This window comes from Poecilia reticulata, chromosome 1 (assembly GCF_904066995.2).
Source record: "Poecilia reticulata chromosome 1, P_reticulata-male-v2, whole genome shotgun sequence".
NCBI classification, from domain to species: domain Eukaryota; kingdom Metazoa; phylum Chordata; class Actinopteri; order Cyprinodontiformes; family Poeciliidae; genus Poecilia; species Poecilia reticulata.
In genome coordinates this window covers 21,475,344-21,496,734 of record NC_088830.1, presented here as the reverse complement: position 1 = coordinate 21,496,734, position 21,391 = coordinate 21,475,344, and the positions used below count along the sequence as shown (strand labels likewise).

General features: G+C 40.8%; 3 protein-coding genes across 6 annotated transcripts; 1 reads left to right on the top strand and 2 right to left on the bottom strand.

Moving 5' to 3' along the window:
- Window positions 1-186: 186 nt before the first annotated feature.
- Window positions 187-5,970, bottom strand: LOC103466564 (SUN domain-containing protein 3-like). Its single transcript, XM_081608875.1, has 8 exons — window positions 5,888-5,970; window positions 4,402-4,547; window positions 4,216-4,283; window positions 4,010-4,133; window positions 3,811-3,926; window positions 3,502-3,675; window positions 3,316-3,405; window positions 187-2,622 (listed from the first exon to the last, which is right to left on the bottom strand). Exons 2-8 carry the CDS (start codon window positions 4,454-4,456, stop codon window positions 2,461-2,463), a joined length of 789 nt encoding a protein of 262 aa, XP_081465001.1. The 5' UTR covers window positions 4,457-4,547; window positions 5,888-5,970; the 3' UTR covers window positions 187-2,460.
- A 2,728-nt stretch (window positions 5,971-8,698) lies between these two features.
- On the top strand, window positions 8,699-16,964 carry zbtb5 (zinc finger and BTB domain containing 5). Of its 4 annotated transcripts, none has more exons than XM_008412269.3 (5): window positions 8,699-8,872; window positions 8,951-9,066; window positions 10,191-10,404; window positions 10,474-11,283; window positions 12,036-16,964. In XM_008412269.3, exons 3-5 carry the CDS (start codon window positions 10,195-10,197, stop codon window positions 13,191-13,193), a joined length of 2,178 nt encoding a protein of 725 aa, XP_008410491.1. In that variant the 5' UTR covers window positions 8,699-8,872; window positions 8,951-9,066; window positions 10,191-10,194; the 3' UTR covers window positions 13,194-16,964. The 4 variants fall into 4 exon arrangements, with proteins under 4 accessions (XP_008410491.1, XP_008410476.1, XP_081464984.1 ...); XM_008412254.3 differs by having other exon boundaries at window positions 8,951-9,077; XM_081608858.1 differs by having other exon boundaries at window positions 8,951-9,334.
- A 142-nt stretch (window positions 16,965-17,106) lies between these two features.
- On the bottom strand, window positions 17,107-20,966 carry grhprb (glyoxylate reductase/hydroxypyruvate reductase b). The gene is made up of 9 exons (XM_008412281.3): window positions 20,719-20,966; window positions 20,315-20,448; window positions 19,913-19,985; window positions 19,674-19,790; window positions 19,488-19,576; window positions 19,303-19,407; window positions 18,172-18,307; window positions 17,877-18,007; window positions 17,107-17,790 (listed from the first exon to the last, which is right to left on the bottom strand). The coding sequence occupies exons 1-9, from the start codon at window positions 20,889-20,891 to the stop codon at window positions 17,669-17,671; spliced, it is 1,080 nt and encodes a 359-aa protein (XP_008410503.1). The 5' UTR covers window positions 20,892-20,966; the 3' UTR covers window positions 17,107-17,668.
- Window positions 20,967-21,391: the final 425 nt, after the last annotated feature.

Sequence of the window (21,391 nt, the reverse complement as noted above, 5' to 3'; positions counted from 1 at the left end):
ATCAGCTTTGGTCTAATTTTCAGATTATTGTATTATTTTACCCATTAAAACATACATGTATATTGTCGCTCGTTAAATGAAAGTCTTGCATGTTTAAGGTTTATACAGAAGAGCATATCTATTAGTCATTAATGTCAGATTTTTCGACACCATGCTGGCTTTCATGCATGCAAATCCTTACTGGAATATGTATTTACATCTCTATAATTAAGTGTTAATGCACAGACAGACAGACAGACAGCCATCTGCCTTGGCTGGCGAAGAACAAGAGGACAGGAAAGAGACACAAACACACTTTTTCCATCCGTCCGTCCGTCCGTCCATCCGTCCATCCATCCATCCATCTTCTTCCTCTTCATCCTCTTCATCCAGGGTCGGGTCGCGGGGGCAGCAGCTTCAGAAGGGAGGCCCAGACTTCCCTCTCCCCAGCAACTTCTTCCAGCTCCTCCGGGAGAACCCCAAGGCGTTCCCAGGCCAGCCGAGAGACATAGTCCCTCCAGCGTGTCCTGGGTCTTCCCCGAGGCCTCCTCCCGGTGGGACGTGCCCGAAACACCTCACCAGGGAGGCATCCAGGAGGCATCCTGATCAGATGCCCGAGCCACCTCAACTGGCTCCTCTGGATGTGGAGGAGCAGCAGCTCTACTTTGAGTCCCTCCCGGATGACCGAGCTTCTCACCCTATCTCAAAGGGAGAGCCCAGCCACCCTGCGGAGGTAACCCATTTTGACCGCTTGTATCTGTGATCTCGTTCTTTCGGTCATGACCCAAAGCTCATGACTATAGATGAGGGTTGGGGACATAGATCAACCGGTAAATTGAGAGCTTTGCCTTTTGACTCAGCTCTCTCTTCACCACGACGGACCGGTACAACCCCTGCTTTATGGCAGACACTGCCCCAATCCGCCTGTTGATCTCCCGCTCCCTTCTTCCCTCATTCGTGAACAAGATCCCGAGATACATAAACTCCTCCACTTGAGGCAGGACGACCCCCCTGGCCCGGAGAAGGCACTCTACCCTTTTCCGGCTTAAGACCATGGCCTCAGATTTGGAGGCACTGAGCCTCATCCCGGCCGCTTCACACTCGGCTGCAAACCGCTCCAGAGAGAGCTGCAGAGGGACATGGTCAAACACCTTCTCCAAGTCCACAAAACACATGTAGACTGGTTGGGCGAACTCCCATGCACCCTCCAGGATCCTGCTGAGGGTGTAGAGCTGGTCCAGTGTTCCACGACCAGGACGAAAACCACACTGCTCTTCCTGAATCCGAGGTTCGACTATCCGACGGACCCTCCTCTCCAGGAACCCTGAATAGACCTTACCAGGGAGGCTTAAGAGTGTGACCCCCTGTAATTGGAGCACACTCTCCGGTCCCCCTTTTTAAACAGGGGGACCACCACCCCAGCCAGCCAATCCAGGGGAACTGTCCACGATATCCATGCGATATTGCAGAGTTGCGTGAGCCAACACAACCCTGCAACATCCAGAGCCTTAAGGAACTGCGGGCGGATCTCATCCACTCCCGGGGTCCTGCCACCGAGGAGTTTTTTGACCACCTCGGCGACCTCGTCCCCAGAGATTGGAGAGCCCAACCCAGAGTCCCCAGGCTCAGCTTCCTCAACAGAAGGCATGTTGGTGGGATTGAGGAGGTCTTCGAAGTATTCCGCCCACTGGCCCACAACGTCCCGAGTTGAGGTCAGCAGCACACCATCCCCACTCTAAACAGTGTTGGTGCTGCACTGCTTCCCCCTCCTGAGATGCCGGATGGTGGACCAGAATTGCCTCAAAGCCGTACGGAAGTCTTTCTCCATGGCCTCTCCAAACTTCTCCCACGCCCGAGTTTTTGCCTAATTGACCACCAGAGCCGCATGCCGCTTCGCCAGCAGGTACCCATTAGCTGCTTCTGGAGTCCCACAGGCCAAAAAAGCCCGATAGGTCTCCTTCTTCAGCCTGACAGTATCCCTCACCGAAGGTGTCCACCAACGGGTTCGAGAGTCACTGCGGCAAGCACCAACAACCTTGCAGCCACAGCTTCGATAAGCCACCTCGGCAATGGAGGCACAGAACATGGTCCACTCAGACTCAATGTCCCCACCTTCCCCGGGACGTGTTCGAAGTTCTGCAGGAGATGGGAGTTAAAGCTCCGTCTCGCAGGGGACTCCGCCAGACGTTCCCAGCAGACCCTCACAACACGTTTGAATCTTCCAGGTCTGACTGGCATCCTCCCCCACCACTGGAGCCAACTCACCATCAGGTAGTGGTCAGTGGACAGCTCCGCACCTCTCTTCACCCGAGTGTCCAAGACATGCGACCACAGATCCGATGACAAAGTCAATCATCGAACTGCGGCCCAGGGTGTCCTGGTGCCAAGTGCACATATGGACACCCTTATGCTTGAACATGGTGTTTGTTATGGAAAATCCGTGACGAGCACAGAAGTTCAACAACCAAACACCACTCGAGTTCAGAACGGGCAGGCCGTTCCTCCCAAACACGCCTCTCCAGGTCTCACTGTCTTTGACATCTTTCCATGAACTCGGAAGTCGTAGAGACAGGTATACTCCACATGGCCCCAGTTGCTACTTATGTCTAACTTTATGTGGCTGAAAGCCTCTCTTCTGTGGCTCTGTAATGACAAAATCATATGTTAGCTGAATATCAAATCGGTAAAGCTAAATAGAAAATTTAATTACATGCATTTATTGTTTTGATATTGCAAAGCCCCGCAAGATTTCTAATATTTCTTGAATATTCTCCATCTTGTCCTTTAACAATCATAAATTTCAATGAATTTGATATTTTATGTGATAGACCAACATAGCATAACACATAATTGTGAAGCGGATGCTGATAATGTGAGGGTGGTCTTCATTAGCAGATGGACAGAGCTATAAATATAGACCAGTCCTTGAAGGCAACCTGCAGAAGACTTAAAAACAGAGTGGACAGTAGGACAACAACCATAAACATACAGCCAGCAATACAATAGGAAGGGTTTAGATGAAGCACCTCATATGATAGGTATAGTCAAAGTCCAGACATAAATCCAAAACAGAATCTGGCAAGACTGAAAAAATTACATTTTAGTTGCTATGCATTAAGTTTGACCGAGATTAGCCTTTTTTGTTTTTATGTATAATTCTTTATCTGATTCACAAATATGAGCTACTTTCTGTTAGCATGTTTCTGTTATCAAGTCCCGATAGAATATAGTAATGTTTGTGTTTTTAACATTAAAGCACTGAAAAGTTCAATAGCTATAAATATGTTGCAAAATGATTAAGCAAAGTAGCTAAACAAGTAATTGGGATAAATGTACCGGTAGCTCAAAGGTCTGAAGCGGATCTCCATTGTCATCATACAGATAGGTTCCCAGGTGAGTCCACTCCTTTTTGGGCTCCCTCATTCCCTGCAAAACAAAATTAGACATTATAAATGTCTTTATAAATATGTCTGAAAGTTAGACTGAGTGTTGTTGTTTAATATTCAGATACTTGTGGCTTACATAGACAGAAAACTCCTTGGGAGCACTCCAGGAGTTGCCAGTCGGGGACAACATTTTAGGCAGGTGACCCACGGTGACGTGACTGACAACAATTCTGTGGGACAGGGCGATGACTAAATGTCCCTGGGAACCTTTAAATGCCCAACACTCTCCTGAATGTAGGCGAGTCCTCCCCTGGAGAGAAAAAGAGTTCAAAGTTTCAGTGAGATGTTAAAATAATAAACAAAAAGCCTTCTAATTATTACATCATATAGAAATACCATTCTGCTTCATATTCATGTTACATTATGATCATAGTTCATTTCATACCTGGAGGACAATGTCTGGTGTGACTGACGGCATATCAAATGCAATTCCAAACCAATTTAGGGTCTGTCTTTGGCTGGAATGTACAGCTGATGGCATCCAGGATACGACCTTTGCTCCTGTTTACAAACACACACAGAAAGTGAATTAAAACTGTCTAAGCTTAAAACATCCAGTCAGATTTATGATAGTAATGATTTACCTTGTGGCTTCAAAGCGAAGTTTGCCATCATATCTGCCAATGGAAAAAGGTAGTCCATCTTGTTCTGTAGGTCCTTCGCTTCATGTATTTGTCTTTCCTCATCTTCACGTTCTGGGACTGAAACCTAAACACAATTGAAGTTAGATGTTTTGTCATATCACTGCAGAGGACATTCATATAAGGGTTTTGATTAACAGAAAGCTTACTGCAATTATGGTGGTGGGCGAAGAAACCGGAGGTTCCATCGTCAAAGGAGCAATAATGGTGGTAAACCCTGACAAATGAGGAGAAATGAGAAGTGACAGGATTAGTGACACTGCTTTCAGACTAAAAGCTTTCTACCAAACTTAGAAATATTGGTGCTTGGCTGTTTGTAGAAGAAAATCACTTACCGTAAAACAAGGCGAGGAATATGACGCTTATAAAACAACGTATCAGCATGTACATCAACAGGTCCCTGTTAATGCTGCTGCTGGTATTGTTTGCTGATGAGGTCTCTTTTTTTCCTGTCTTGTAATACCGACGGTATGTCCACTTCCTGTTCAGCCAAGGTAGAACAAATACAAATATGAAAACATAGATCCTAACATTACTGAGTTAAATTTGCAGGGTTTTTTGCAAAAGTATTTACTTCCCTTGAACTTTTTCACATCTTGTTTTTAATTACCCATTACTTACCCAGGAAGTCACCAATGAGAATAAGAATCTATTATTCCAGGGAGACTTGGGTTATTATTCAATGTAATCACATTGCAAACACAAACTTTGTACAATTTTTGGAACAGCCATACTTAGTTCTACATCTCTTTTGATCTGAGTTTGCAATTTTAATTTATGTAAAATATTATTTTCTTATGCTGTAAATTAACCCTTCCTGCACAGCCTCTTGTTTTTATTTTTCCCATTATGTATTTTTAATTTAGTTTGAATTTGCATTCAAACTGAGGTCCTTCAGGTCTTTTTTTCCTGTATTTTACTGCTGTAAAGTGCATATAAAAAATATTCACTCCCCCAGTATGTTTTATCATTTTAAGGCTTTTTCAACTAAATTGGGCATTTTTGACATACCAAAAAATACTAAAAATCTTATAATGTCAATGTGAAAACTAACCTATTTAAAAATATTATGACTAATATGAAATTTAAAACTCATTTATTTTGACTTTATTCCCATGCAAGTCAAAACAATATTTCTGGAAATGATTACAGTCATTGATCTTCAAATAAAATAACTTTAAACAGCTTTGAAATTTTTCCAGATTTGATTCTTCTCACCATTGTCAAACATGCAAAAAAAAAAATGTATATGTATGTATATTATTATAACTGAAAACAAATTGTTGCATCAGCTTTTAAATCTACAGTTGGAGATCATTTTTCAAGATTTGGATCTTGTTTTGGTAGTTTCAAACAAATTGTCAAATATACACTTAAAACAATCTTTGTAACAGTTTTGCATAAAATAGAAAAACTAATAAATTGTAAATTGTAAAAACTTATTTGTCATTTATTTAATGTTTACAGAAAAACCAGTCACAGTGTTATTTATGACAATTATCACAGTCAGTGATTTTGACATTTTCACATGAAATCAGTTTAAACAAAAAACTATAAGTCAAGTGTTGGAGCCAATTTTTCTTGATTTCTTCCTTCTCGCCATTACGAAACATGCAGAAAAACTGAAAAACAACAGTCCTGGTATCTTGAATTTTTACATCAAACAAGAAGCAAAACTATTCCATTTTAAACTGAAAAAAACTTTTTTCTAACCAACAATCTTAATTAACAAATCAGTAATAATTCTGTCAAACCAATAATAATATCTTTCCAAAACTGTGATCTAGTTATCCTTGATAAATATTCCAAGAAAATACTTACGTTCCATCTTTGTGTTTCTACTGTATTTCAGTTGAAATGAAGTAAAACTCTCTTGAACTCTTGGACGCGTTTCTTCTTCGATATCCTCAAGCACAAATGAGAAAATTCTGCCAAAATTCCTCCTTTAATGACAAACTTCAAGACCCTTGTGATGTATGCATGGAACGTCCATCAAAGCTTCTTGGAAGTTAAATAGGTCTGATGTCATCATCAGCAAATACAATGGAATTTATGTGTTGATTTAACATGATGCAGCTTTAAATACTTAAAATGACTAAAATCCTGCTTAGTTAATAAGTTTATTAATTTTTATGTGCAGACATATGTGACAACTAGTAAATATTTAAATTACATTAGTACTTTATATTTAATGCAGTTCAAGCAGAACCCTGAGCTTCTAATTATTGAAGCTTAGGTCCAAAAGTGCAGCAGCAGTTAATTAGTACTTCAACAATGGGCCTCTAAATAAAAAGTACTGAACGTGACAAGTATAACACAAGAAAGGCTTGTTATTAAAATGTACTTCTAAGTGAACAAACATTCTGCATAAGTTGCATGCTGCATTATGTGGCAGAAAACTGCCACATTAAATGATGTCATCAAACACCAACCAATCAGGCTCATTTCTATCTAATGACTTAAGCTCGAATGAGTTACCGTTTTTTCCGGACTATAGAGCACACCATACTACAAGCAGCACCTACAATTTTTTTTCAAAAAACTGGAAACGTACATATGTAAGCTGCACTGGGCTATAAGCCGCTGATATCTCTGCTATCTTCTTGCTAAAGAACCCTGGGTGGTTGAAGAAAAATCCACAGAAAAGCCACAACGGCAAAACGTGGGAAAAAGCTAGCGGCTCATAGTCCACAAATTTCAGTAATAGTAATCAATAGCTAATTTTGTTGTCAGTTAACTGAACGTGAAAATCTTGGGTCACACTATAAAAAATCTTGGGTCACACTATAAAAGATGTTTCCTAAAGAGAAAAGTATTCAGGATTTCAAGACTAAATAAAAACTTTCTGCTCAGTCCAGTGAAGGAGAAATGGAGGAAAAACATTGTCATCCCTTATGTGGCTGAAGAATATTTTCTTTGTGCAATATTGCAGTGCTTTTAAATCCAATTCTCAAACTGAAACTGGTTCATACCAAGAATAAAACACCCAAACAGGCTCAGTGGTATATGTAGTAAAGGTCAGCCAGGAACGTTTAAACCTGGACACTGTCGAACATAAACAGTAGCTACACCAATGGATGGTGCAACACAAAAGAGCAAGCTCATCGAGTTTGATCCATTTAATATTAAATACATCATGTTTATCATGTTTAATTATCTATGATGATTTTAAAAAATATTGTTACAGAAGATGACTCTTTTATTGACTTAAATATTTTAGGTTAAAATACTCATCTAATATTTAGATTAACATTTTCTAATAGCCTAAAATATTTGTAATAATATTTTAGGTTATTGTTAACCTAAAATATTATTACAAATATTTTAGGTTAATAATATTTTATTATATTAGGTTAATAATATTGGGCTGCACCGTGGCGCAGTTGGTAGAGCTGTTGCCTTGCAGCAAGAAGGTTCTCGGTTTGATTCCCGGCCCCGGTCTTTCTGCATGGAGTTTGCATGTTCCCTTTGCAAACTCCATGCAAAGGAGTTTGCATGGAGTTTGCAAACTCCTTTGCATGGAAACCGGAAACCACAGGAAACCGGAGTACCCGGTTTCCTGTGGGAGGAAACCGGGTACTCCGGTTTCCTCCCACAGTCCAAAACATGACTATTAGGTTAATTGGTCTGTCTAAATTGTCCCTAGGAGTGAGTGTGTGTGTGTGTGTGCATGGTTGTGTGTCCTGTGTGTCTCTGTGTTGCCCTGTGACTGACTGGCGACCTGTCCAGGGTGACCCCGCCTCTCGCCCGGAATGTGAGCTGGAGATAGGCACCAGCAACCAACCCCACCAAGGGACAAGGGTGTAAAGAAAATGGATGGAGGTTAATAATATATTTTACCTTAAATATATTATTTTATGTTAATATATATTTAACCTTGAAAAAACAATGATAGATAGATAGATAGACAGACAGACAGACAGACAGACAGACAGACTGACTGACTGACTGACTGACTGACTGACTGACTGACTTGGTGCCATGATCCTTTGGCTGTATATTTGGAGGGGTCAGCGATCAGAGTAAGCTACCGACCTGGACATTATCCAGCCTCATATCTCTCTTAGGCCTTGAGAGGAGGGCTGTCGCTGGCTTCACAGTTTTCAGCACTGTGATCAACAAATTTAGAGAAAACCATTGTTCTCTGGTGAGTTTATGTTAACTCAGACTAAGTTAACATTAACTTAATTCTACACTTTAAATTTAATATTGGAAAGGATAAAAGAGACTACAGACTCAACATGTTTCAGGTTTATATGTGTTTGAATAAGGAAATGACTTATAACTTCTTAAAATGTTGGGTAATTGTCATAATTTGGTGTTGGTGGTCAGGAAGATGCAGATGGAGCCCAGGGTGTAGATGAATGAAGATGAATATTTAATAATGAGAAGCTCACGACAGTCCAGGAACTGGCAGTAAATAATACATTTTCTTTATTTATTTTATTGAATTAATTTATATTTATACTGAAATCTTCTTTGTGAGGTGTTTTAAGAGTTTATTTTAAGTACCTCATTTTAAATTTGAGCATATGTTCAAATTAAAAAAAAAAGAACGACTTCTGATTCTATTGAAAAAATAGAAAATTCTAAATAAATTCAAACTTAATTTGTTATAGTTTGAATTTATTGTGTTAGCGTATCATTATTAGTCCAACATTTAAATGAAGATTATAACCAACAGGTTCAGAACAGAACCTTTTTGTGTTGGTTTGACATCAGCGACACTTTGTGGTAAAACTGTGAAGGTGCAGCACTGCGCCTTGGCGAGGTCGGAGGCTCGGAAGTGAAGCACAGCGCCATCTTGTGAGTCTGGCTGGTAAAACCGTCTGAGTAACGAGTAAATTGTTAGAACTCATTGTACACGCATCCTTCCGCCAACAGAGCGAATGGCTATTATGATGAAGACCATGGCCTCCGGCGAGTGAAACAATATGTCTCCCTCAGTTTGAAGCCAACGGTCAACGTGACACCGCTCAGCCAAACCAGCCGGATGCAGAGTAAGAATCTGGTAGGAAGTGGACCACCGCAAGGGAAGCGTGTTGTTGCACGCAGCAGTGAAAATGTTAGCTGGCGATAGATAAAATTGAGGGGACATTTTGTTTGGGAAAGGTCTCGGCACAGAGCAACGGGTCTTCCCGGTGAACAGAATGCTTTTGTGGCTAGCAGGCACTTGACTGGTCTGCTGCTAGCTAAATTTAGCATCTCCAATTCCTGAACCGGACTATTTTCTTCCCATTGAAACCTCGTTTTTAAAGACAAATACCGGTAATGTATTTCTCAGAATCCCCTTTTTGTCTTTTCAAATCAAGAATGTTCGTTTGCATCGCTTTAATTAAGTTAATTAAGTGGTAATGCACTTGCTAACTGCCTCGTAGCTCATCTGTTATCGGTGTTATCAGTCGGCTAGTAAACTACATCAGCTTTGGTCTAATTTTCTGATTATTATATTATTTTACCCATTAAAACATACATGTATATTGTCGCTCGTTAAATGAAAGTCTTGAATGTTTAAGGTTTATACAGAAGAGCATATCTATTAGTCATTAATGTCAGATTTTTCGACACCATGCTGGCTTTCATGCATGCAAATCCTTACTGAAATATGTATTTACATCTCTATAATTAAGTGTTAATGCACTTGCAGTTGATTATTGCTCTGTAGCTGATTACTGTATTATTTTACAGATTAATCCATACATGTATATTGTTGCTCGTTAAATTAAAGTTTTAAATGTTTAAGGTTGATACAGAAGAGCACATCCATTAGTCGTTAATGTCTCAAACTCCAGATTTGTAGTGCTTAGAAAGGTATTTTAAGACAGACCCACTCAAGGCAGTGCAAGATTGTTAATTGGAAGTACAATGGCAAATAAAAACAAATAAAATATGTGAAATATGTTTTTGTATTGGTATTCAACCCTCCTGGGTCGTTTTTTTGGTACTTATGTTACAATTAGGGCTTCAACACATATACACATTTGTGTATTCTACCAGCTCTGTACGTCAGTAAACTAAATTCAATTTAGCAAATTCATGACAAGTGCACCTTCATCCACATGTTTTGTGATATTCCCCGTTTGACTTGATATCAACTTCTGCTCGTTTGCCTTCATATCTGTAGGGCAATGGATTTTCCCGGCCACTTTGAGCAGATCTTCCAGCAGCTCAACTATCAGCGCATCCATGGCCAGCTGTGCGATTGTGTCATTGTGGTGGGCAGTCGACACTTCAAGGCTCACCGCTCGGTGCTGGCGGCCTGCAGCACCCACTTCAGAGCACTGTTCACTGTTGCGGAGGGAGACGCCAGCATGAACATGATCCAGCTGGACAGCGAGGTTTGGACTTAATCCATGACAGCGTCGCCGATTATTATTGCGTCGTAATGAAACCGCGTTTGATTGCAGGTGGTGACAGCAGAAGCTTTCGCTGCTCTGGTGGACATGATGTACACGTCAACACTGATGCTGGGGGAGAGCAATGTCATGGATATTCTTCTTGCTGCTTCGCACCTGCACCTGAACAATGTGGTGAAGGCCTGCAAACACTACCTGACCACACGGACGCTGCCCCTGTCCCCCTCGTCAGACAGGCCCTCCCATCACCACCCTCAACAGGAGCAGCAGAGACACAGGCAGCAGCAGCAGGTGGGGGATTTGGGAGCTAACGCTAACCTCACAGCGTCAGCTGCGACGTCCAAGCTGCAGCGCTCCTTCTTGCTGCAGCAGCTTGGACTCAGCCTGGTGAGCTCTGCTCTGGGAGGCATGGAGGATGACGGCGTGGGCAGCAGAGGGGTCGATCAGAGAGCCTCCTTCCCCATGCGGCGCTTCCACAAACGCAAACCTCCTCTTGGGATGGGGCTTTCAGAGGAAAGACCCAGACAGAGGCAGCGGCCCTCGGCCCCCAACCGGGGTCTGTTAGTAGAGAGTGGGGTTAACGCGGAGAGAGAGGACGGAGTGCTTCTGTCACCTGACTCCCACAAGATGGGGGATGAATCCAAGTTAGACGGTGCGATCACAGGGATAGTGTCAACGCCTCAGGATGACCCCCAGATGCCGAGTCAGTCAGACAGCGGGCACTGTGAGGAAGAGAGGATGCAGGGAAGGGTGAGCAAGGAGGAGGACATCAGTGATCATGACCATCAGGATGATGAAAGAGTTGGGGTGAAGATAAAATCAGGAACAGGGGATGAAGAGGCTGAAGAGGAGGAGCAGAAGGTAAAGAGTTGATATCAAACAATAAGTCATGGTGTGTTCTGTGTGATTATTCTTGTTTCATTGTGTTTAGATACTCTAGTCATCAGCATGAATTCCATTTAATTTAGGCTTATTGACGTAACTTGGTGTTCTGACAGGACATTAATCCCAAACACATAAGAATAGCTCTTCTTGGTTAAAGCAGAGTACAAAATCTATAAACTGTGCTTTTAAGCACAGTCTGTGTCTGGAGACCCACCGTTATATGTGGGCCACATCTGATGTGGGCTCCTGATGTCCATATCAGGGGCAGCAGCCCAGGTGCCCACAAAGTTTTTTCTTTTTGTTAAACGCACATTTTGGAAACCTTGTACTTCATATAAAACTCATAGGCCAATATCAGATGAATATTTTGGGATTTTTATCAATATAAACAACATTGAAATATTTGAATACTATAAAGTTGTAAATTTCATTGTGAACAACGTGAAGCTATTGGCAAGGGATCAGATCATACCCGGTGATGTATAGGACTACGTATTAATCTGCTGTAATTACTATGTAGTGGATAAGGTATCAAAACTGGCTCCATCCCAGGGGCCCACATCCTTGTAAATCCGTCCCTCCATGGGGGAATGTATATAATTAAGGTTGTATGTATAATGTACATTTTCAAGCTGTAAGTCATACAGTCAGGTTAAACCTGAAAAAGTACTTATACGCTTTTGCCCGACAACGTAGCTTCATTCCACATATTTTTTTTCATTTTTCAGGTGGTCGTCAAGCGTGAGCCGCTAAGTTCGCCGGAGCCAGCGGACGAAAACAGCGACGTGACATCACAGGCAGAAGGCAGCGACCCGGCCGGGTGTCGGGAGGAAGAGGAGAAGGTGGAGCTGAGCCCAGAGAGCAGCGACCGCAGCTTTACGTCTGACCCCCAGCCCAGCTCCGAGCCTCTCCTGCAGTCCAGCTCGCAGCTGCTGCTCAAGAGCAGCATGCCCGGAGGAGCCGGCGTCTCTGCAGGCTATGGCTGTAGTACTGGTCTGAAAAGCAAACCCGGTTTTAGCATCCCCAGCTTCCTTGGTCCGAAGGATTTCAGGAGTGGCAGGTCGGGGTTGGTGGTTGGAGAAGATGGCCTTCCCAACACGACGACTGGAGGCGCACATCACTTCCTTCTGAGACAGGAAACGGCCACGCCTTCGGGCTCTGCCTCGTCCTCTGCTCTGCAGTCTGGATCACACGGCGCTGAGAGCAGAAACAGTTTCGGGGATAACCTGCAGCCGGACTCTCTCTTCCTCCGACCACTGCATGACAGTTTAGGAAACAGTAGAGCTAGTGGAGGGGGAGCCGGCGGGGGACGAGGAGGTGTAGATCCCTTCGCCTTGGACTTCCAGCGGTCCAGTCTGGGCTTTCACTCACTGGGCCGCCCTTCATCCGGAGCAGGAGGAGCAACTGCAAACAGTCTGGGTTATCCAAGCTACAGGCGCATCGCTCCAAAAATGACTCCAGGGATGGGCGGAGAAGAAGCTGTAGCAGGGATTCTTCAGGATGCCTCTTCCTCCTCCTCCAGCCTGACCGGTCCTCTGCTCCTTAACGAAAGTGGCGGGTATGAGATGAACAGCGGACGGCCCACCTCCCTCCCACCACAGCTCACAAGGGCGTCGGCCGACGTCCTGTCGAAATGCAAGAAGGCGCTGTCAGAGCACAACGTCCTGGTGGTGGAAGGGGCTCGGAAATATGCTTGCAAGATCTGCTGCAAAACTTTTCTCACCCTGACTGACTGCAAGAAACACATCCGAGTCCACACGGGAGAGAAGCCCTACGCGTGTCTGAAGTGTGGGAAACGTTTCAGCCAATCCTCGCACCTGTACAAGCATTCCAAGACCACATGTCTGCGCTGGCAGAACAGTAACATGTCCAGCGCGCTGCTCTAGAACAACTTCAGGGGAGGGAAATAAGGCATTGCAATTAGCGACGGGCTCAGTTTTAACTCTTATAGTCTCACTTATTTTTTTTGTCAGGGTTGTTGGATCATATCATTTGCTTTTTTTCTAATAAATCACTCCTGATCTCTTACCAAACATAAGGATGATGTTGTTATCATACATATTGTTTCTGCTCTTGTAGCTCTCAACTTGTTTTTAAGGCTTTATTCTTAAAATATATATATATAAATAGTTTTGATTCATGGCACATTACTGCGCATACTCTCCTGTATAAATATCAGGAGAGTATGATAAAAATGTCTTTTTTCGTAGGCTTAGATATCAGAACTTAAAACGCCTTAAAACTATTTGGTTTAAGAAATATTTTGGTCCGCTCTGATGTTTCCGAGATTTTAAGGAGGACTTTGAATTACAGCCTTCACCTCTGATCAACTCTTCCCAGACTCTAAGTCCATACTCACTGAGTCTTGTCGAACACACAGCAGTCTGTAGCCTTCCATACAGCGGCTTGCAAAGACTTTATACCTCCTGAACCTTTTACATCTTGTAAATCTACAACCACTATCCTTATTTATTGGGATTTGTGTGGTTAGAAACAAAGAAGTCATATTTGTGAAACAGAAGTTAAATAACTTTTTAACCCGTTTTACTAATGAAAGTCTTTGTTGCGTGCATTAATACATGTTAAACATTGTTCAGGCTTTTGTTTTGTCACTGTTTTGTCATAAATCGTGATATTTATGAAGTGCAGAAGTAATTGTTGTACAGTCAAAAGCTTGACCGGTCTGAACTGTTGAGTGATGCAGCTCGTATAGAATCAGCATCGACCTCCAGTTCCCTTTGTTTCCATTTGCAGATGATGGATTGAACACAGCTCTAAGATGTCCAAAGCTCTGGCTATTGTTTTATGACCAAACTGCTTTAAACGTCTCCGTAGATTTCTCCCTGACCGGTCTTCTATATTTGGTCATGATTTTATTTCTTCACTAATGTTCTCTAACAAAACCTCTGAAGCCTTCACAGATCAGCTGCATTGAACTCTATTTAATAATTAGATAAATTCAGAAGGCAAATTGGCTGCACTGCATTTATTTAGGAGTATCAAAATAAAGTGTACTGAATAAAAATGCACTTCATACTTCAAAGTTTTTCACCACTTGGTGTTAATTTGTCACATAAATCTCAATAAGTACGTTGAAGTTTGTGGCTCTAAGGTTTAAATGTTGGAATCTTCAAGGGGTATGAATACTTTTTGAAGGCGCTGTAGGCTTTGGAGAAAGTACATGTGCTCTGTGTGCCAGATATTTATGTGAACATGAAGGTGGAATATATGAAGAGCTAAATTTACTTGTTGAAAGTTTCAACAACAGAAGAAAACTGTACAGTCAACAGCTAATATGAGTGGATTTTAGTGGTTCACTTACAAGAACAGTGGCTGTTGAAGCATTTCTACTTGATTATCTCTTGATAATCGCTAATAGATTATGTAGTCATATCCATTTCCAAAACTGAGTTAATACTCAACTTTTCTTTTATATTTAAATATTGTTTTGCTTTTACTAGGATTTCAGTGCCAATCATTGATTTGTTTGAGAAACTGAAAACTTTACATTTCTCTCTGTCAAGTCTCAGCAGTTTGTGTTGGACAGTTTTACATTAGAGTAAAGTTACAAACAAGTACTAACTAATATAAAGTATTAGTGGTGCCATTTTTATGAGTTTCTCTGGAAACCCCACTGTAAATAGATTCTTTTAGTGTAAAAAAAATTCCAGTTTATTTATATTGTTGTTTATGACTAATGTACAAAAGTTGAGCTGATATCCCAAAAAAAAAACAAAAAACATCACTACATGATGCTGTGATGTAATGCTGTATTTACTGATTTAAATGTCTTTTTTTGTTGGATTGGAGTTTATTGCATCTTTTAATGGATACTTTGAAGAAGAAGTACATTTCTCACTCAACTCATTATCAGTTTGTTTGCTTCCACCTCAGAGTTGGCTCAAATCATTCACATAATATCTGTTACTGTACTAGAAGTCTTTTTTAAAAAACACTCCTCTCTTTTTTCTTCTTGAAATGTAATCAAAGCGCTTAGACAAATCAATCGAATCTTTGTTCTGTATAACTGACATGTTTTCTGGAATGCTAAGATATGTATAATTTATTGATCCAACTTGTCCGAATCTATTGTGAGGCAGTTAGGGGTCGGTATGAGGTTCTCATGGTATAAATATTTTCAGTAGAAAAACAGTTTCAAGGTTTCAACTCCACCCAGCTCGTTTCTGTACAGCCGTAGCTGTAAAGCGGTGGGTGTCACCTTAAGCAGAGTGATGTAGGTTTCACCCATTCTCTATTTTCTTATTCTTTTCTTTTTTTTTTAGGTTTTTATGTAATAACTGGAATTATTTAGATTATTTAATAACAGCTGACTGTGTTTTCCGTGTAGGCCAGGACAAAGTGTTGCCATCTTCTTTCAGCCAGCTGATCAGCAGTACTCGGCAGCAGCCAGAGAAAACTCTGCTCACTTCAACACTTTCTTTCTTCCTGAGTTTGCATCATAGAAACTCTAAGACAGAGGGGAAAAAAAAGATTTGTGGATATGTTGCCACTGTTTAAAGCCTCAGTCTACCTCATTAACAGGAAACCGCTCCATCGCTACGTTTTTGCTCGGCGTCATAACCAAACGTTCAGCCTTACGTTGTTGTTGTTTTGAGTTTTGGGGATTTTCCAGCAGGCAGGCAATTATACAGGTTGTCAACTCATCCACAAAAGTTAAATTAGTGAGTTAGTATTTTGGAAACAAGTATATTTCTTCATTAGATTTTTTTTATTTAAACATTTACGTCCAACGTGCTCAGATCTAATACTTTATATTCACTGTCATTAACAATTTAAAATAAACAAACTTGCTGAGAAGAACTATCTGACTATCATAGATTGATTTATGTCAGTTTGGCTTCTTCTGTTGGTTTTAAATAAGAGTGATGTCATTGGATTAGACTGTTTATTGTACAGTTCTGTTTTAGTGAATTAAAAAAGCAAAAACAAACATGTCTGTCTGTCTATATTCTTAATCACTGGATGTGTTGTGATATTGTTCATTGACTTTAAGCTGGTCGGCATCTTTTAATAAAGTCCTACACTGTCAGCTTGTACAGTTAAACATTTTTATTTAATTTCATGAGGCATATTGGCACCTCGTTGCAGAAGAAAAACCTTGTTTTAAAAAATGACTTTAACACAAATTGTCAGATTAAATGTTCCTGAGATATAATCCAGTGGTGACGTTGCTGTTTGGTGTGTGCGTTTAAAGTGACAAGTGATGGTTAAATGTATGATGTAACTCAGTCACATTCTTGGGGAAAAAAAATTGTGTTTTTGTGAGAAATGAAGAGGTGATGAAGTGAAGATCTCCCTCTAAACTACTTTCATTTGTGATTGATCCTACTAGCGGTTTTTTTTCCCCCCCTAGCAGTTGAATTAATGGTTCATAACCTTTCAAAATAAAGCAGTTACCGTACTTCCTCTAGTTTTAATATTGCAAATTTGTGAATTAGACTTTAGTAAAATGCCTTACGCTCTCCAGCTATAAAAGCTGAGTAATTGTTTGCTTTCCTAAAAGTGAAAACAATTATTTTTATTTATCTCACAAATGCTGTCACCATAAAATGGTAAAATCGTTGTCTCTGGTGTGTGATAAGGTTGTAAAATATGTTGGATTTGTTGTACAGACTGAATAAAACAATGGAGCTCTGTTGGGCTTTTTTTTTTTTTTTTGTGAAATTCTTATTTAATATTCTATATTAAACTCAACAGATATGAACTAATACCAGAAATTCTGAGCAAACCTGGAAAAGTCTCATTTGGATTCATAAGAAAAACAAAGAAATTCTGAAACAGATTTTTTACATTTATTTGTTTAATCACATTTCTTAATCACTTCACAACTTAGTATTTGTCTAATTTTAGCTATTATTTGTATTTTGTAGGTACTGAAAGATAAATCCACACTCATTTCACATTTTGAAAAGGGACATTTGACTGCTTTTCTGGCTTTTAGACCCTCTGATATCAAGGTTTTAAACCTGCATAATTTTTTTAGCTTTGCACAAAACTTTAAATTTATATAACAAAACAAGACGTTTTGTTACATGATCTCTTTGGCTCCGGACTTATTGATTCATGACTCTAAGTGGGGTCCCGATCCCCACTTTAGGAGAGCCGATCCAAGCTTATGTAGATAAACAAAGATGCAGTGCATTAATCTGGACAATTGCGTAGTAGAATGGGAAGCCATACTCTGGGTTGTGTTGCTTCATGATTTATGACATTTGAGTTTAATATTTCTTACACAAAAGAAAAGAATCCAATAAAACAAACTGAGTTTAAAACAGCAGAAATGTTTTAATGGAAAAGTTGAAGTTCTTCAAAACTGAGATCCTCTGGAGCAAGTCTGTCCTCACAGCTTCAGCTCTTTGATCATTGGCTGGCTCCGCAGGCCAAGCAGGAGGTTGTTTGCTGCCAGGGCAGACATGGCGTTACGGGTGCTGTAGGACGCACTTGCAATGTGTGGAAGAATCACTGCAGAAGAAAGTTAAGACATAAGATTGACAGTAAGTAATGAGAGCAATGAGAGTAATCAGAGCTGACTGCTTTGACAAACTCACCGCAGTTTTTGAGAGTAAAGAGTGGGTGGCTTGTGGGCAGGGGCTCAGGGACGGTGACGTCTAATCCAGCTCCGGCTATCTGCCCGGTGGACAGAGCTTCATACAAGTCCTCTTGATTTACAACCCCTCCTCTAATGGAGCAAAAATGCAGTATGTACTGACAGAAACCAGCATGTACAATTGATTTGATTATTAAAAGCTTTAGAACACCCTTCTATACACTATATTAATGGATTGTTGTGTACTGCTTGTTCTGAGGTCACTCGGTGTGTGTTGGTGAATAACATTGGGGTACCTGCTGGTGTTGATGAAGATGGAGGTGTTTTTCATTTTTGAGAAAAGGTTCTTGTTGCAGATCTCTTTGGTCTCTGGTGTCAGAGCACAGCATATCGACAGGAAGTCTGACTGCTTTGCCAGCTCATCCAGTGTGACTGGAAGAACAAACAGCATGAAAATCATAATACTGTATATCATACAATTGACTGATGTAAATACAAATTAATGCAGTCCCATCTATGTATCTATTATTATATTTAGACAGAGAAAACTTATGGGAAAGTACCTTAGCCTTGGACAAACTAAAACTCTACATTCTCCTACAGTCTCCAGTCCATCCCAAAAAAAAGCACTGCATGCTTGCTAATGGAGTGTTTTCATCAGAGGGTTTTTTAATATAGGACATATGGTGGGATTACAAAGGGTGGGCACACAACCACCAGATGAAAATGTATTGCCTTGAACAAGTTTTCTATTGCTTTCATACATGTGTACTCATTGAACAGTTGGCGTCTAAGCTCGCTAAGCATGAGGAGAGAATTTTACATGTTTTGTGTCGGACTGCACTGTATTTTCTGCATTTTGATTTTCTTGAACATAATTATCAGGGTCTGGATTTCTGCTGGTCTGTTTGTTGTTTGCATTTGGACTTTTTTGTGCAATTTACACCAAGGTGACATAGTTTTACCTCCGCTCAAGGAATTGCTTGTTGAGCGATGTTGGAGAACGAAAAAAGGCTAAACAAATGATTCTAATGAAAATGAAAAGCTGCAACTTTTGCATTTAAACAGAAACTAGTGCTTCTTTTACACAGGCATCACTCGTTAGCTTATGCGGCAACACTCCAGGTACAGCTCCAAATGAATTCAATTTGAAATCCATTGCACAGAACCAGACCTCTATCTTCACAGCACTCTTTCTCCATAAGAAGGAGAAAGCAAATTAAATTCAATCATATTCAAAGTACAGGGAAAATATGAACTGTGAACTTAATTTACTGCTCTTCATAATGCTTAGTCTCCTCTTTTCTTTTTTTTTTTTACAAAACTCAAAACTACAAAACTTTTTTTTTTTACAAAACTCCAGTCCAAAGGCTTACCAAGAAAAAAATCCCTAAAGTGACAATAGGTGCCAGTGATCCACGTATTACCATATTCAGCATTGATGGCCTTGGCCAACTCAGGTCTTGGAGCCACATCTGTGTAGATGAACTTTTTCACTTTGAAAGGTGCCAGCCGCTCTGCAATAGCCACACCTGGACAGCAACCAGAAGAAAACATCAACATGATGTGTATGGTGATTGTGAGATGATCTTATGTAAATTCATCGTGTTACCTATTCTTCCAAGTCCAAGAATTCCCACAGTGCTGTTGGCCAGCTCGTATCCACACAGCCACAGAGTTCTCCATGTGCCCCAGCCGCCGCTGACACAAGTTGCAGTGGAAGATGGTTGTTTAAATTTGACTTAAATGAACTTGGGAATATTTTCTAAAAAGATGTGTGCTGTGTGCATGAGGTTACGTTTTAGCCTCATGCGTCGCCTCTATGAGTCTCCTGGATGTTGCGAGCAGCAGAGCTACCGTTAACTCTGCAACTGCATCTGTCAGGACCTCAGGGGTGTAACCTACACGGATCCCTCTGTTGAGAGACACAAATATACACAATTACATGAGCATGTTTCAGTAAAATAAATCCCTCAAATTGTATATATATAAGGATCTAACAATTAAATGTGTTACTTAAGGAAACTAGCAGATCACCTTTTCTTCAGCTCCTCCAAAGATAGATGATCAAACCCCACTGACATAGTACTGATGACCTTCAGGTTTGAACCTATATAGGAAAAACACCATTGATACAGAACCACCATGCTTTTGTTTATGGATTCTGTAGTGCCTTGCAAAATGATCCATTGAATCAGCCATAGATCAGAGATAAAGATGTAGGGAACTTTAAAGCAGTGCCATTATAAAACCATATCTAACAATTTGAGCAACTTATGTAGTACTGTTCAATTTATCACCACAAAATAGAAAGAGGAGAGCACAGCTCCAAACCAACCAAAATATGGTTCTCAATCTCTGATGACAGGCCAATCAATGACAAGTTTGTTACATGGACATTTGGGAAAAAGTATGATGAATTTAAATGCTTTTGCATACCTGCAGCATCCAACAATTCTGCATCAATCTTTTCAGTCAGCACGCAGAGGAGACCATCCACACCTTTCACTTTCTGAAGCAGCTCTGTCCTCGGCACAGGGACGTCATCCGAGTCCCACAGCTCAAACTGCACCCTGTGTGAAGAGGACGCAAAGCAGAGGAGTTATTCGACAGCTACTGAGGTTCTCAGAGTGGTGCATCAAACACCACTCTGAGATTTTACTGACAATCTCCTATTTTGATATAAATAAGATGTAACTGAGGCATGTTAGTTATGAAATACATTGAAACATTCAGCAATGCTGTGAGGAAATATTATTTCAGGTACCATATATTTATCGTATTAATCTGAAGGTAACCAATAGAAGTCCTCCAGTCTGTTATAGGACTCCTTTCCAACTTACTGTCCAGAATCCTGGAGGATCTTCAGGCCTTCAGGTGGGATCTGCCTAGTAACATAAACCCGTGGAAGGGTTGACATGTCCCTCAGTACTTTAGTTGTTGCACCACTGGTAAAACTCAAAGGAGCAACGGCAATCCTCTGTAGCCGACGTAGTGCCATGCGGCTGCTCAACATTGCCAGTAACTTGCAAATCTCTGTTAGGCAAGGCGTTTCTTTTGGAGTTTAGAGTCTTATTGCAGGGAGGCGTTCATTTCTGGCTGCAGTTTAGAGGGAGGTTCCCATGTGTGTTTGGCCAATGTGATCAAAGGGAGGATGCCTCAGAGGTTTTGAGGTGAAGGGTAATTTTTTTTTTCCAGACCAAAAGAACACAATATTTGTCCAGATTTCAGTGAAGGTTAAAATCTATTTGTATTGCAATGGGAATGGAAATCAAAATGGACACAAAAAGATCTGACAATTACACATTTTCAAACAAATATTTGGGTTTTGTTTGTTTGTTATTTTTCCCTAAAACAGTCCACCAAATTGAAGTCAGTCAGATGTAAATGTTTCACTTGGCTGTTGACCTTTGTTTCTTTACACAGGAGACACAGGAGAGTACCCAAACACATTCAGTTCTGTCCAGCTCACACTGGGTCAGTGGTGTCCCCCTCGTCTCCCAAAAGCAGTCTGTA

What these genes read in the sequence shown, in the direction of transcription:
- LOC103466564 (XM_081608875.1), bottom strand. Translation starts at nt 4,456, where the DNA reads ATGTACATGCTGATACGTTGTTTTATAAGCGTCATATTCCTCGCCTTG. An exon ending in ATTCCTCGCCTTGTTTTACG is followed by an intron (nt 4,284 to 4,401) that starts GTAAGTGATTTT and finishes CTCATTTGTCAG; the next exon opens with GGTTTACCACCATTATTGCT. An exon ending in CACCAGACATTGTCCTCCAG is followed by an intron (nt 3,676 to 3,810) that starts GTATGAAATGAA and finishes TTTTCTCTCCAG; the next exon opens with GGGAGGACTCGCCTACATTC.
- grhprb (XM_008412281.3), bottom strand. Translation starts at nt 20,891, where the DNA reads ATGTTGAGCAGCCGCATGGCACTACGTCGGCTACAGAGGATTGCCGTT. An exon ending in TTGGAGGAGCTGAAGAAAAG is followed by an intron (nt 19,791 to 19,912) that starts GTGATCTGCTAG and finishes GTCTCTCAACAG; the next exon opens with AGGGATCCGTGTAGGTTACA. An exon ending in GCGACGCATGAGGCTAAAAC is followed by an intron (nt 19,577 to 19,673) that starts GTAACCTCATGC and finishes AACTTGTGTCAG; the next exon opens with CGGCGGCTGGGGCACATGGA.
- zbtb5 (XM_008412269.3), top strand. Translation starts at nt 10,195, where the DNA reads ATGGATTTTCCCGGCCACTTTGAGCAGATCTTCCAGCAGCTCAACTAT. An exon ending in TGATCCAGCTGGACAGCGAG is followed by an intron (nt 10,405 to 10,473) that starts GTTTGGACTTAA and finishes GTTTGATTGCAG; the next exon opens with GTGGTGACAGCAGAAGCTTT. An exon ending in CTGAAGAGGAGGAGCAGAAG is followed by an intron (nt 11,284 to 12,035) that starts GTAAAGAGTTGA and finishes TTCATTTTTCAG; the next exon opens with GTGGTCGTCAAGCGTGAGCC.